At 42.5% G+C, this 15,194-nt stretch overlaps 1 protein-coding gene across 1 annotated transcript in view; it reads left to right on the forward strand.

Moving 5' to 3' along the window:
- LOC124805486 (acetylcholinesterase-like) overlaps nucleotides 1-15,194 on the forward strand; it is a 103,555-nt gene that overhangs the window by 11,589 nt on the left and 76,772 nt on the right. The window contains exon 2 of the mRNA XM_047266050.1: nucleotides 884-1,049. Coding sequence (XP_047122006.1) covers nucleotides 884-1,049 — 166 coding nt within the window. The remainder of the gene's footprint in view (nucleotides 1-883; nucleotides 1,050-15,194) is intronic.

Here is a 15,194-nt window from a genome sequence, read left to right on the forward strand (position 1 = left end):
GATGACCAGGTGTTTGATGATTTGATAGTACGATTGCATTGTTTTACATTGGGGATGCAATTGGGTTTTAAGACAAACTATTTTATGCTTTTTATCGTTAATATTGCGGCAGCTGTTTGTCGTACTACACATCATACGACCTAGACTACACATAAGTAACTATGTATTCTGACATGATTGTCACATTTTCTTGTATTTTAATTTATTTTATTGTTTTTTATACTAGTTAATTTTTATTAAAAAGCTTCTTCCACTGTTCCACTGGACATACGAATGTATGCAGTACATCTGATGTGTTGCATGGCCTATTACAACTGTGTGTTACGGTTTTATGAATAATAGCGCACACATATGTTCATATATCATGCGTTATTTGAGTAAAACAGGGAAAACTATTAACAACAGCTTGACATAGGCAGAAGCATATGTGCCCTAATGTTACATATAGTTTTAATGATATACAATATATCTCTTTGAGCCACTTACATAGTTAACATGATACCTGTCAATTGTTAACGTAAGTTCTATATTTTTTATAATTTTTTTTATAATAGTACATTTCTTCTACTCATTGTACAGGGGTCTGAAGATGGCATCAATGTAATCCAGAAACTGGTAGCACATAGTTCATAAAATAAAATAAATTTCTACAATACATACAGCTGTTGGTAAATTATTGCATCAAGAAAATCACACAATCTGTATCTTTCATTGTACTGGTGTCTATCGCCTGTTTGTCTGCATCTACTGTCCACTTGCGAGTTCTTTATTCAGCCTCAGTTATATCCAATATTTTGATACTGATTGCGGGAGTCTCTTTTCCCATACTGTCTACTTTTTACGAGGGGGGACGTGTACTGAGTTTGCGGTGCGACTGTTGCAGGACAAGCTCCGCTTCGACACGTTCGTGTTCCTGCCTGTGGTGGAGCAGCCGTACGAGGGCGCCTTCCTCAACGAGACGCCGTACACCATCCTCGCAGAGGCGCGGGCCAACCGGGTGCCGCTCATCGCGGGCGACACGTCTGCCGAGTGTCTGGGCACTGTGCTAGGTCAGTCACCCGGTGACGTCACTCTCGCCTTCACAGTGAGAGTCGCGATGGGAGCTATTGGCTTCGGATATAGTGTAAGGCTGCTCCATTCTACAACTTCTGCTGACCTCCTTGTGTTTGTGTTAGTCCTCAGTCCGAAGAATGGTTTGATTTAACTCTCCACACTGGTCTGTCCGTTCATCTCTGCATACCTACCGCATATTAGCCTTGGTCTCCCTCTACAATTCTTACCGCCACGCTTTCTCAGTTACCAAACTGGCGATTCCTGGATGCTGCAGAATGAATCCTAGCAACAGGTTCCTTTTCTTAGTCTACTTATGCCACGCATTTTTCTCTCTAACTCGATTCGGAGGCCCTTCATCAGTTACCGATCTAACCTTCCAATTTTCAGCATTCTTCTGTAGCATCACATTTCAGAAATGCCGCCCAAAAAAAGGTTGGTAGTGGCTGGGGGCGTATATACTTATCAAGTTTAAAAAGCACTTATCAACAACAAAGTGCAGCAAATCAGAGCATATGAGCATAACAAACCTTAATTAAATATTATTTGTAACAAAAGCGAACAAACGGACATGAACTTACCATCCAGCATAAAATGTCAAATCGGCAAAATTCCGGTCCCAAAAAGTAAACGTGGCTTCATAAGTACAGGAAAGTCAATAATTAACCAAGTAGCCTACAACTAATGAACTATTCAAACTGGGAGAAACAGTAATGGAATAGGGTAGCTGGGCCCAAGTACAGGACACAATTCACAAATAAAATAGCCGACCGCGGTGGCCGAGCGGTTCTAGGCACTTCAGTCCGGAACCGCGCGACTGCTACAGTTGCAGGTTCGAATCCTGCCTCGGGCATGGATGTGTGTGATGTCCTTAGGTTGGTTAGGTTTAAGTAGTTCTAAGTTCTAGGGGACTGATGACCTCAGATGTTAAGTCCCACAGGCCTCAGAGCCATTTGAACAAATAAAATATAAATGATGAACGACACAAAAACATTTAGAGGTAAGATTAATTTTGCCAATTAACTGAAGACAGCAGGATATAGACAGCTTAACAACACAGAAAAGGCTTAAGCTACGTAGGAATGTAGACAAGGTAGACAAAACAGCAAAATCAAACACTATGTCAAGTGATTATACATACTAAGATCACTCACTTAAACATATCTTAAAATAATGAAAGCGGACATAGGCAGCGTCTAATTGACATAAATCTTCAGTGACTGAAACATACGTCAAACACCTTGAACGGCCGTTCCGTTAGGACAACAGTAAACAAGAAAGCACTGAACCCTCAAACTGCTAGCACAACTTTAAAGTGAATCCCAGATAGAATGCAAGTGATTGCACAACCAATTTCTTCTTCAGGCGCCACTGCCACGACACACCCTTTGTGCACCACTGCTGAAGAGCACTTGCTATAGTCAGTACAGACTTCTCTGAGGCCAACACGCCATCCACCACCCGAGCACCCAGAAGAGGAGCCAATGGCCGTGCGTCGACAACAACTTCTATTATCTGCTAGCTCAGGCCCAGCCTCCACCAGGGTGCCACATTGCTGGCCACGCCAACTTGCAGCCCTGTCTGTACAACTCAGATCCATTTTTCTTGCTCCCTAGTTATCCATCCTTGGCAGCTCCCCGCAGACTTACTCTGTCTCCGGTCTTTCGTTCAGATTCCAGTCCCCATCAAAACAGCGGCTGTCCCGTTCTCCGTACACATGCATCCTCCAGCTGTCAGCTGCCAACCACAATTCGTTTTCCCAGGTGCCACTACCAAATGCGTCTCCGCTGTTGCCCGACTAACTGCCAGACCGCCAAACAACACTGGCCCATGTTCCATGCATATGGGGCCCCTCGCTTGTGTTGTCAGTTTGTCACCATGACTCGTATCGCCAGGCTCCTGGTATGAAAGTGGGAATGCTCGCTGGCCAGTTCCAGGAGCCAATCAGTCCAGGGCGCAAACAAGATTGGATGACGCGCTTTCCATGGAGTAACGCAGCTCCCTAAGTGTTGTCCAGTCGTTGCTGCCCACATCCCCACTGTGAGGCTCTGACTGCTCTCGGCTGACACTCAGGTCAACTCGTCGACTGAGGTGGCGCTGCCCTCGGCTACTTTGAGCTTCGTCGCTCTTTTGCTGCAGGATCACACCAGCAGCGCTGGCGCCAACTGCTGAGTGGGGTGGGACTATAAATGTGTCGTGAGCTGCTAAATCGTGGCTCAAAAGCTTATATTCTCTTCTTATCTATCATACATATTTTGCTTTCGTACAAGTCTACACTCCACATTAACACCTTCATAAAAAACTTAAATTTACATTGAACAATGGAAAATCCAGGAAGGAATGTAACAATACCAAAGAAATAAAGTTGCCACTCTCCATATAATGGAGATGCTGAGTCGCGATAGGCACAACAAAAAGATTCACACAATTAAAGCTTTTGGCCATTAAGGCGTTTGACATCAATAGACACACATACACACACTCACATACACACACACACTCACCTAAACGCGACTTGCACACGTGTCTGCAGTCTCAGAGAGCTGAAACCACACTGCAAACAGCAGCACCAGTGCATGATGGGAGTGGCGACTGTGTGGGGGTAAGGAGGAGGCTGGGTAGGGAGGGGGAGGGATAGTATGGTGGGAGTGTTGGACAGTGAAGTGTTTTTCAGTTTAGACGGAGGGCAGGAGAGAAAGTGCGGAGGTGGGAGGGGGTAAGTAGTGGAAAGGAGAGAAAGAAAAAGAAATTAAAAGAATGGGTGTGGTGGTGAAATGACGGCTGTGTAGTGCCGGAATGGGAACATGGAGGGAGCTGGATGGGTGAGGACAGTGACTAACGAAGGTTGAGGCCAGGAGGGTTATGGGAACGCAGGATGTGCTGCAGAGAAAGTTCCCACCTGCACAATTCAGAAAAGCTGGTGTTGGTGGGAGGGATCCATATAGCACAGGCTGTGAAGCAGTCATTAAGATGAGGGATATCATGTTCATCAGTGTGTTTAGCCACAGGGTGGTCCACTTGTTTTTTGGCCACAGTTTGTCGGTGGACATTCATGCGGACAGACAGCTTGTTGGTTGTCATGCCTACATACAATGCAGCACAGAGGTTGCAGCTTAGCTCGTAAATCACGTAACTGGTTTCACAGGTAGCCCTGCCTTTGATGTGGTAGGTGATGGTAGTGACTGGACTGGGGTAGGTGGTGGTAGGAGGATGCATGGGACAGGTCTAGCATCTAGATCTATTACAGGGGTATGAGCCATGAGGTAAGAGTTTGGGAGCAGGGGTTGTGTAAGGATGGACGAGTATATTGTGTAGGTTCGGTGGACGGCGGAATACCACGGTAGGAGGGGTGGGAAGGATAGTGGGCAGGACATTCCTCATTTCAGGGCACGACGAGAGGTAATCGAAACCCTGGATGAGAATGTAATTCAGCTCCTCCAGTCGTGTATGGTACTGAGTTACGAGGGGAATGCTCTTGTGTGGCTGGACTGTGGGACTTTGGGAGGTGGTGAGAGACTGGAAAGACAAGGCATGGGAGATTTGTTTTTGTACAAGGATGGGGGGATAGTTACGGTCAGTGAAGACTTCAGTGAGACCCTCGGTATATTTTGAGAGGGACTGCTCATCACTGCAGTTGCAACGACCGCAGGTGGCTAGGCTGTACGGAAGGGACTTCTTGATATGGAATGAGTGGTAGCTGTCGAAGTGGAGGTATTGCTGGTGGTTAGTAGGTTTGATATGGACGGAGGTACTGATGTAGCCATCTCTGAGGTGAAGGTCAACATCTAGGAAGGTGGCTTGTTGGGTTGAGTAGGACCATGTGAAGCAAATAAGGGATAATTTGTTGAGGTTCTGGAAGAATGTGAATAAGGTGTCCTCACCTTCAATCCAGATAACTAAGATGTCATCAATGAATCTGAACCAGGTGAGAGATTTAGGATTCTGGGTTTTTAGGAAGGATTCCTAAAAATGTGTGAATCTTTTAGTTGTGCCTATCGCGACTCAGCATCTCCGCTATATGGTGAGTAGCAACTTTCCTTCTTTGGTATTGTTAAATTTACATTGGGTGTTAAAGCATTTCTCTTTGTCTGAAACTCTTTTCTTGCTAGTGTCTTCCTTTTCTGCTGACAAGGTTTTCCCATTTTTGTCGGCCCTATTTCGTGGATGTATTGGATCGAAATTTTGTCCCATCTCTTTGCTGGTCGTCTGGGCAGTTGTTTCTTCAGCAGTCGCCCATGTTCACAAATTTGATCTGTCCAGTTCGTTTTTCTTCTCTGCATCCATTTATTTATATCCTGTATTCCACACTGATTCCTTATTGGTGCATCTGTCGGGGGTTTAAGTTCCCGTCGACATGGAGGTCATTAGAGATCGATAATTTATTCTCTTGTTACTTCTTGTGCTCACTTCTTCAGTCTGTCTTATTATTTTCATATCTATTGCCGTTAACTTTTCCCTTATCTTTTTCGTTTTCACACTAGTTTCTGTTGCCTTTGTTATAACAGGACGCACTATTGTGATGTTTTTGTTTCTCCTCGGTTGTCACACGGTGTATTGCAGGCATCTGGTTGCCCTTTTGTCAGTGTTTCTGTCACTTGGTTTTTCACTTCCATTCTCAAGCCCTTTATTGATGGTGATAACAGTCCCTACATAATTAAAGCTCATTACTTATTCAACTGACATCATTTATTTCTAACTCACATCTTATAGGTGTTTCTGATATTTCGATACTCTCTGGCTTTTTAGGTGAAATTTCCAGGTTATACTGCTTACCAGTTTTATTGAGTTGGTGAAGTGATCTTTGTAAATTATCTTCATTATTTGCATGCAGTACAGCATCATCACGATAACATATATTGTTTAACATTTTATTTTCTATTTTATACCCTGATTCCCTTCTTATGGTATCAATGATTTGGTCCATTATTCAGTTTGACAGGAATGGGCTTAATGAGTTTCCTTGTATAGATCCTTCATATATTATAATTTCATTTGTCAATTTTTTGTGTGTTTTAATTGTCGTTTTGATACCTGCATGTATAACTTCTACCATTTTTGCGAAACCCATTGGCAGTCTCTTGTTGAGTAAGTTTTGAGATATAATCCTTTGAGTTATAATCATTTTAATCCGTTTTTTCAAACGCCTCTTACAAGTTTACACAACACAGGTAGGCTGCGTTATAAAACTCAGTCGTTACACCACAATTTGTCTAAAACAGCATCTATTGTTCCCGTGTTTTTTCCATAATTCTTGCTGTTCTTCTGCTATTTGCATATCATTCTGTAGTCTGTCACTAATTACTGCTGTTAACATTTTAAAGCGCCATCAATCAGCACAATTCCCCTGCAATTATCTAATAATTATTTCCGCCTTTTCTTTATACTGGAAGTGTAATACTTTGTTTCCAGTTTCTTGGTATCCTACTTCCCTTCATAGCACCGTTAAATACAGTACCAAGCTGTTTATATAAGACCCCCCCCCCCCCCACGCCATATTTTATTATTCATTATGGATGCCAATATGCCACATGAACTTTGAAATTTTAAATTTTTAAGCCTTTTTGTTCTAGTGCACATTTATTCCATCGAGAAGCCATTTTGTGCATTGGTTTTCAGTGTCGATTTCCACATTGGTTACGTCCTTATATTGCAATTTAAATCAATTTTCCCAGAGAATTTTGTACAAATTCCATAACCGAATGTGTTCATTAATGTCCTAAATATACTTAATTATGCTTTTGTATCATCCGCCATACTTTCTTTTCTGTTCCACAAAGGTCTCGTTTCAATCCTTTCATACATCGCTCCCATCGGTGCTCCTCTAATTTCTAATATTCTAATTCAGCCTATCACGAATGATGCTAAACTGTATAATCGTTTTGACTTTGACTAGTTTTACGTTTTAGGAACGGTTCCCACTTTAAATAGCTAATTCCTTAATGTCCTGGTAAAACCACAGTGTTCTGCATGTAGTGCTACCTCCTGTCACACTTACTCTTTTCGAATTTAAAGCTTCTCGTGCTGCCTCTTGTACTCGTATATTCGATCCAAGAGTAGTCCATCTAGCTTCTGTATCTTGTTCGTCTAGAAATGAGCTACTGAAGATTTTTTTCCTTTAATCTAATTTGATACAGAATCTTAGTCTCTCACCGTCTATAACTCCAATTTAATCCCTTCATCAGTCAGCCTCTTAATTTTATTTTATTTTTGCATTTCATTTTGTCAGTCTAATTCCGGGTTCAATTTATACATCACCAGCCCATGATCCGATCCAGCCCATTGTCCGATGTTAACCTTCTCAATCTAATATTTGACTCGGATGAACGGCTCTATTGGTTACGATGTAATCAATAGCCGAGCGCTGACCTCTTGTATTACTCCAGGTGTATATGTCCCGCGTCCTATGCTCGTTGTATGTGTTAGTAGTACGTAGGTCGTTCAGTGCCCAAAAATGAATGAGGTTTTTTCCCCTTCCAGTAGTTTCTATTTCATAAAATGGTTGCTTACTGCCTGGAATAATCAAATCGCTTATACGTCCATTGAAATCTCCCACGAGCTAGATTTTTTTTACCGTTTTTGGGACAGTGCCACTTACAGCTTTAAAATTATTATAAACGTTTTTCTCTCTTGTTTAGGTCTCCCTACATTAGCTGCGTATATATTAAGCATATAAATCGTAGATTCATCTTCTTATATTGTCATCTTCACTATTCTTTCGTTTCTTGTGAATTAGTAACGCCACTCCTGCTTTGTGCTCGGAGACCTTTATCAATAGCACAGTAGAACAGTGCGTAGCTTCCTCTTACGATTCAACCTTTCCCTATCCTTCTTTCTCTGTTACTGCACGTGTGCTTATGTTATGCTCTTCCATTTACACAATGATTCCCTGCTCTTTCTTATTCCATGATGCTGTACTCCATGTGGCAGCTTTTAAGTACATTATTCTCCTATTATTTGTCTTTTTCTGATGTGTGATGGTCAAGATTTTATGCGTCCTGTTCCGAGGCTTAAACGCTTTTCTTTCCCAGGCAGGGTGCTACCTCACCCAGGAACTCTCAACATAGAAGACGAGGGTTTTGTTCTTCCGAGTCTTTTTACCCCTTGACAGGCTGCCTTCACTAGAGTCTCAGAACCCAGCCATCCCTGTAGCATCATATGATTTAACTCTGATATTAATGATTAGTGTGATCCACCACTGTTGTATTGATGTTTATCGTGCCGCGATCTACTTCCTTTGTTAGAACATAATCAGATTGCCTGCGATAAACAAAACAGGGAATTAGTCTGAAATCTGTAGTACCTTAACGAATTATATAAGTAACTCACATTGCTGACGACTACATTCAACTATACTTTTTCACTTCTGTTGATATTCATCTTACAAGGTTTATGCAAGACATTATTCACTCCTTGCAACTGATTCGCAAGTTAATAGCCGTCTTTAGCTTCTATAAGTCTTTCCATTCTTATGTAGTTAATACGTGTCATTATTAAACTGATGATTCTGTAAGATTTATATATCCGCACCTGTCTTCTTTGTAATAGGACCGTTGTCTATACCCTTCAAAATGTGTGACGAATCTTTTCTTTCTCAATTATCCGTGTTCAGTCTATGGATGGAGACTGTTAGTACACCAGTTTTGTGAAAGTCCTACAAGCTACGGTTCATTCAATTACATTGTTATGTCCAAGTTGTTTATATTGTGTACAGCAACACTTATTGCTCCTCCTTTTCAGCTGAATTTCCTTACTTAACTTCACAAGTTCAGCCGAACTTCAGTAATCGTATACATGAGTTCATTGGGTGTTACGTTTCCCGTTCTTGATTCTAAATAACGAACTTGCCTCTTGTACACGTCTACACTAAATTACACTTTGCACTTAAGTTTTGCTGCAAGTTATTTATGGGAACATGGTAAGAGACAGCCAATCCATTATCGGTGCTTAAAGCAATCGGAGGAACATGTCTTCTTAAGAAACAAACTTGAATTTCGAAAGACGACTAATAAACACCATTGAACTTGCAACTGAGCATAAATGTTCGAAGTTAATCACAATGTTTTATTTTTGGTCTCTATTACATAGTCTGTCATAAAGCATGTGTTATGGAATAGTACTAGAGCTGCGCGGGATTAGCCGAGTGGTCTGGGCGCTGCAGTCATGGACTGTGCGGCTGGTCCCGGAGGATGTTCGAGTCCTCCCTCGGGCACGGGTGTGTGTGTTTGTCCTTAGGATAATTTAGGTTAAGTAGTGTGTAAGCTTAGGGACTGATGACCTTAGCAGTTGAGTCCCATAAGATTTCACACACATTTGAATATTTTTTGTGTACTAGAATCATCCCCTAAGCCCCATCCTTTCGTATCACATACCCTGACTGAACGAATGTCAGTGTTCTTCCGAATCACTGACAGATGCTTGAAGATAAAAGCGTTCGATCCCGTGAAAGCATACTTACATATTCCAACAGCCAGCTTAACGTGATGAATGTACAAATATGGTACAACCCTACGTAACGCTGCGGTAGGGAACGCGAAAAAGAAAGATGAAACTAATTACAGTGGCCACACAGTCGTTACAGCACTCGTTCCGGCCGCGCTCAATGAATGGAAGCGGAAAAAGCCGTAACAAGTAGCAGACTGGGAAGTACCTCCTCCTATGCATTTCACAGAGGTTTGCAGAGTATGGGCGTAGCGGTAGATAAGCGCGAATATGTAAATCTACTGGCTTTCGTGGCCGCTGTCATTGAAGGTAAAAATCTTATAGTTTCCTCTTTTCAATCGACGTTTCGACCCCTCTACTGGTATCTTCTTCAGGATTAGAATACAGTCAAAGGACAGTGCCGCGTACGCTTATAACAGAGATATTTGAAGAAGTAGGGTTACTAAGTGAAATTTTTTCGGCTGCTATTTGTGAGTCTTCATCACTGTTTACGTGTGATAACAGGTAAAGAAAGAGAGGGGGAATTCGTCAGGCAGTAAAGGTCTTAACAGAATTTATCCTTGCATGTTCCACATTAAAATATCAAAATTTGCGGTCATTCTCGAATGTTTGCGATTACTCAAAAAACGAAGTGATAAATTTGGGGAGTAGATTGCCATGAGGTAATTGCCACTGCCGTTTCGGCACATTTCAGTCCTTGTTCTTCACTACACAAACATGTGACCACCCACACTTTCCCTCGTCGGATACGACCCGTCGCTTTTAACGATTTTTGCAAAGACGGTAGTTGTTTATTAAGAAAGAGAAATTAATATTCATTGTGTTATGATGGGTATTGCAATAAACATTAGGACTTCAACTCTGGAATATTTGACAGGCGAGTAATTTTCAACTGATTGTCGTCTCCTACTTTGTCCTGCCGCTCAAAAGTGTGAACGCAGTTCATTCCAGATTTAAACTGTCAAACATCAGCGCTGTATTCCCTGAGAAGCAGCCTTGTGCGTAGAAGCAGCTAGGCAGTCTGAAATGAACTCGCTGCGGGGCTAGCAACTTATCAGCAGGTACGGAAATGGTCGTGCTTGAACGTTACACTGCCATCACAAAAAAAAGTGTTATCGTGGAATACTGACTCGGCTGCAACAACAGGAAATGGTTGATGAGTGGACGACGAAAGAGTCTCAGAAATATGGAAAGTAAGATAAGTGCACTGCCGTTGTGGGAGAGATAGCAGATGGATTGCTAACGATTCAGGTGTACAGTGAGTATACAGGACGCTTCTCACATCAACCTCTAAGCCATTCAGGATGTTTATGCTGTATTAAATATACAGTGAGACTGCTTCGTCTTTTGCTAGACTGTGATACTATGAACCCATTGCCGTTCTCATTTTGTTTTAGCCATACGTTCTCATGGCACTGAATTAACCTTTCACTATGTGGGGGACGATAAGATTCATCACAAGAGTTTTGAGGATCCGTAAACGGAGACCAAATAACAAAGAAGCACAAAGAACAGAATTTTCTAACAAAGGAATCTCCCCATCGCACCCCCCTCACATTTAGTTATAAGATGGCACAGTGGATAGGCCTTGAAAAACTGAACACAGATCAATCGAGAAAACAGGAAGAAGTTGTGTGGAACTATGAAAAAATAAGCAAAATATACAAACTGAATAGCTCATACGCAAGATAGGAGCGCCGTGGTTCCGTGGGTAGCGTCAGCAGCTGCGAAACGAAAGGTCCTGGGTTCAAGTCTTCTCTCGAGTGAAAATTTTACTTTCTTTATTTTCGCAAAGTTATGATCTGTCCGTTCGTTCGTTGACGTCTCTGTTCACTGTAATAAGTTTAGTGTCTGTGTTTTGCGACCGCACCGCAGTACTGTGCGATTAGTAGACGAAAGGACGTGCCTCTCCAATGGGAACCGAAAACATTTGATCGCAAGGTCATAGGTCAACCGATTCCTCCACAGGAAAACACGTCTGATATATTCTATACGACACTGGCGACGGCATGTGCGTCACACGACAGGAATATGTTGTCGACCCACCTAACTTATACACTTCGCGAATGGGTAAAAAGATTCTTCTATCTTGCCCGATTTAGGTTTTCTTCGGGATGTGATAGTCACTCACAAAAAAGTGATGAAAACATAAGAGTTTGTCATGTAAACCCAAAATAAAAAATTAAACTTTTCACTCGAGGGAAGGCTTAAACCAAGGACTTTTCGTTCCGCAGCTGCTCACGCAAACCACGGGACCACGGGGCTCCTCTCTTCACATTTGCCTATATATTGCCTATCTTGCGCATGGACTACTCGGTTTCTATATTTTGCTTATTTTTTCATAGTTCCACACAACTTCTTCCTGTTTTCTCGATCGATCTGTGTTCAGTTTTTCAAGGCCTATCCACTGTGCCAACTTATAACTAAATCTGAGGGGGGTGCGATGGGGAGGTTCCCTTGTAAGGTTTACGTGCAGGACAAGGCAACATGAAGGGAAGATGAAACTGAATAGTGTTAGTAGACGTCAGGTTCGTGGGCGTATCGTGTAAGAAGAGAAAAGACTCCTCCCTTTCTACCCCCCTCACCTTTCCCACAAGAAAGATAAAATATAATGTTCGCAAACTGAATCCTCATCCTGCCCCACTACACAATCACCCACATCATTTCATGACCAGTTAGATAAATGCCAGAACATATAACGAAGATTGACTAGTACCAAGTGTTTGTCATTAAATCTCAGAATTATTTCGCAGTTCGCTGCTATTCTGTTTACAACTGAAAATGTCAGATGTCGCTGGGTTGCAAAACCTTCCAGTAGCGCGTACAATCAGTTTCTGGCGTTGTTTCTCATGTTAATAGTCAATGACAAAAACTACTAAAACCTTAAAATTATGAACGTTACGTATCAGACACCAAAATACATACAAAACTCATACAAAATATGAGTTAAGCACATCGCAGGTAGGTCCGTTGAGTGATCAACGTTGCTGACTGTCATGCGGGGGACCCGGATTCGATTCCCTGCACTGTCAGGGTTTTTCCTTGGTGGGAGAACTGGAACGGAAAGCGCCGGCCGCGGTGGCCAAGCGGTTAAATGCGCTACAGTCACAGGTTCGAATCCTGCCTCGGGCATGGATGTGTGTGATGTCCTTAGGTTAGTTAGGTTTAAGTAGTTCTAAGTTCTAGGGGACTGATGACCTTAGAAGTTAAGTCCCATAGTGCTCAGAGCCATTTGAACCATTTTTTTGGAACGGAAAGCACTCAGCCACGTGATGCTGAGGAGTCACTTCACAGTTTAGTAGCGGTTCCAGGGTTAAGATACACGACAGAGACGCGGAGAGCAGCGTGCTCACCACATGTTCCTGCATACCGCATCCAATGACGTCATTGGCAGAGGATGACGTGGTGGTCGCTCGGGTCCTACTGGCCCGTCTAGGGCCAGACCATGGAACAAAATCTTCACCTTTATTCACATAGTACTTATTAGATACTTACTATAAAGTAGTAACAGTCTTATGCCTAGTGATTAATAGACACGTTTACGTATGTATAAGAATTCAGAGTCTTGAGGCAGTAGCACTGAATAAAAAGTTCTCGGGTCTCTAGCCGGATCAAGAAAAAGGCACAGAACTGCAGGCCACCGTCTCCACTTAGGATGTTGTCGGTGATTTTTAATTCATTGGCGTCCTTAATTACACACAACCAGAAACCTATATCTTTATAGTCAGCTCCAAGCAGTCACCGGGGGACACAAAGGTATTGTGCATCTTTGGTCGGAATTTAAAGGTATTGTCCACAATGTGCTAGAGAAGTATGCGCCTAGAAAAAGTATAGGGGAGGGAAATGATCCACATCGGTACAACAAAAATATTAGGAAGTTGCTGAGAAAGCTGAGAATTTTGCACAGTCGTTTTAAACGTAGTCAGTGCCCCGCTGACAAACAGAAATTATGCGAAATGAAAGCAGCTGCCAGAAGTGCAATGAGAGACTCTTTTAACGAATTTGAAAGCAATATTTTATCTGCAGATCCCAAAACTAACCCCAAAAAATTTTAGTCGTACGTAAAATCTATGAACGCTACAAATAATTCAGTACCTTCTCTTGCTGACGGTATGGGTAATGTAACTGATGATGATAAACAGCAGGCCGAAATCCTAAACCACCTTTCAAAAACTCGTTTACGATAGAGGACTGCAGCACCATTCCCCCTTTCAATTACCGAACAGACGAAAGGATGGCTGACATAGTGTTTAGTGTATCTGGGATTGTAAAACACTTAAGATCCTTAGATGCCAGAAAGGCATCCCCATAAGATTTTATGTTGACTATGCTACAAATATAGCACCATTCTTATCCGTCATGTATCAGAGATTATTGGAACGGCGGGAAGTTCCACGGGACTGGAAGAAGTCCCAGGTCATAGCAACCTATAAAAAGGGTAGAAAAACGGATGCACATAATTACCGGACAATTTCACTGACATCGATTTGTTGTAGAATCGTGGAACATATTTTGTGTTCAGACATAATGACCTTCTAGACTCTGAGGAGCTGGTCTGCAGAAACCAGCACGGATTTAGGAAACAGGGATCATGCGAGACACAGCTGGCCCTCTTTGTGCATGATATACAACAGGTTCTAGATACCGGCTCCCAGGTTGATGCCATATTTCTCGACTTTCGAAAGGCGTTCGACTCAGTTCCGCACTGTCGCTTGCTACAAAAAGTGCGCGCTTACGGTCTATCCAGTGACATATGCGGTTGGATAGAAAATTTTCTAACAGACAGGGAGCAGTATGTCGTCCTGAACGGGGTAACCTCAACAGAAACAAGAGTAACTTCAGGTGTGCCCCAGGGCAGCGTAATAGGTCCTCTGCTTTTTACGATTTACATAAACGATCTGGTTGATGGTATTGACAGCGGCCTTAGACTGTTTGCCGATGATACTGTAGTCTACAGGAAAGTAGTATCACACGAAAGTTGTGAACAAATCAATGAGGATTTGCAGAAAATAAATGCGTGGTGTAATGACTGGCAGTTATCTCTCAATATTAGTAAGTGTAACCTACTACGTACAACAAGGCGAAAATCCCCATTAATGTTTGAGTACAAAATAAATGATCAGTCTTTGGAAGCGGTAACATCAGTGAAATATTTGGGTGTGACTATTCGAAATGATCTCAAATGGAATGATCAGATTACACACGTAACGAGTAAGGCGAACTCTAGATTGCGGTGTATTGGTAGAATCCGGAAGCGATGCAGTCCTTCAACAAATGAAATAGCTTACAATACGTTAGTTCGTTCAGTCTTAGAGTATTGTTTGTTTTTATGGGACCCTTACCAGTTGGGTCTGATTCAAGAGGTTGAGAAGGTCCAAAGAAGAGCGGCAAGATTCGTGACTGGTACATTTAGCCATCGCGAGAGCGTTACAAATTTCATAGAAAGTTTGAAGTGGGACACACTTGCAGATACACGACGCGCTAAACGGAAGGGGCTGCTCACTAAATTCCGAAATCCAATTGTACTGAGGCGTTCAGTCGTTTTTCCCTCGCGCGATCCGCGAGTGGAACAGGGGGGGGGGGGGGAAATATGACTTTGGCGCGAATTGTGCCCTCCGCCACACACCGCTTGGTGGCTAGCGGAGTATATATGCAGATGTAGAAACCGTTAGTGCGAGTGAGGGCAAAAGTTTCGTCACATTTTA

Source organism: Schistocerca piceifrons, chromosome 7 (assembly GCF_021461385.2).
Source record: "Schistocerca piceifrons isolate TAMUIC-IGC-003096 chromosome 7, iqSchPice1.1, whole genome shotgun sequence".
Taxonomy (NCBI): domain Eukaryota; kingdom Metazoa; phylum Arthropoda; class Insecta; order Orthoptera; family Acrididae; genus Schistocerca; species Schistocerca piceifrons.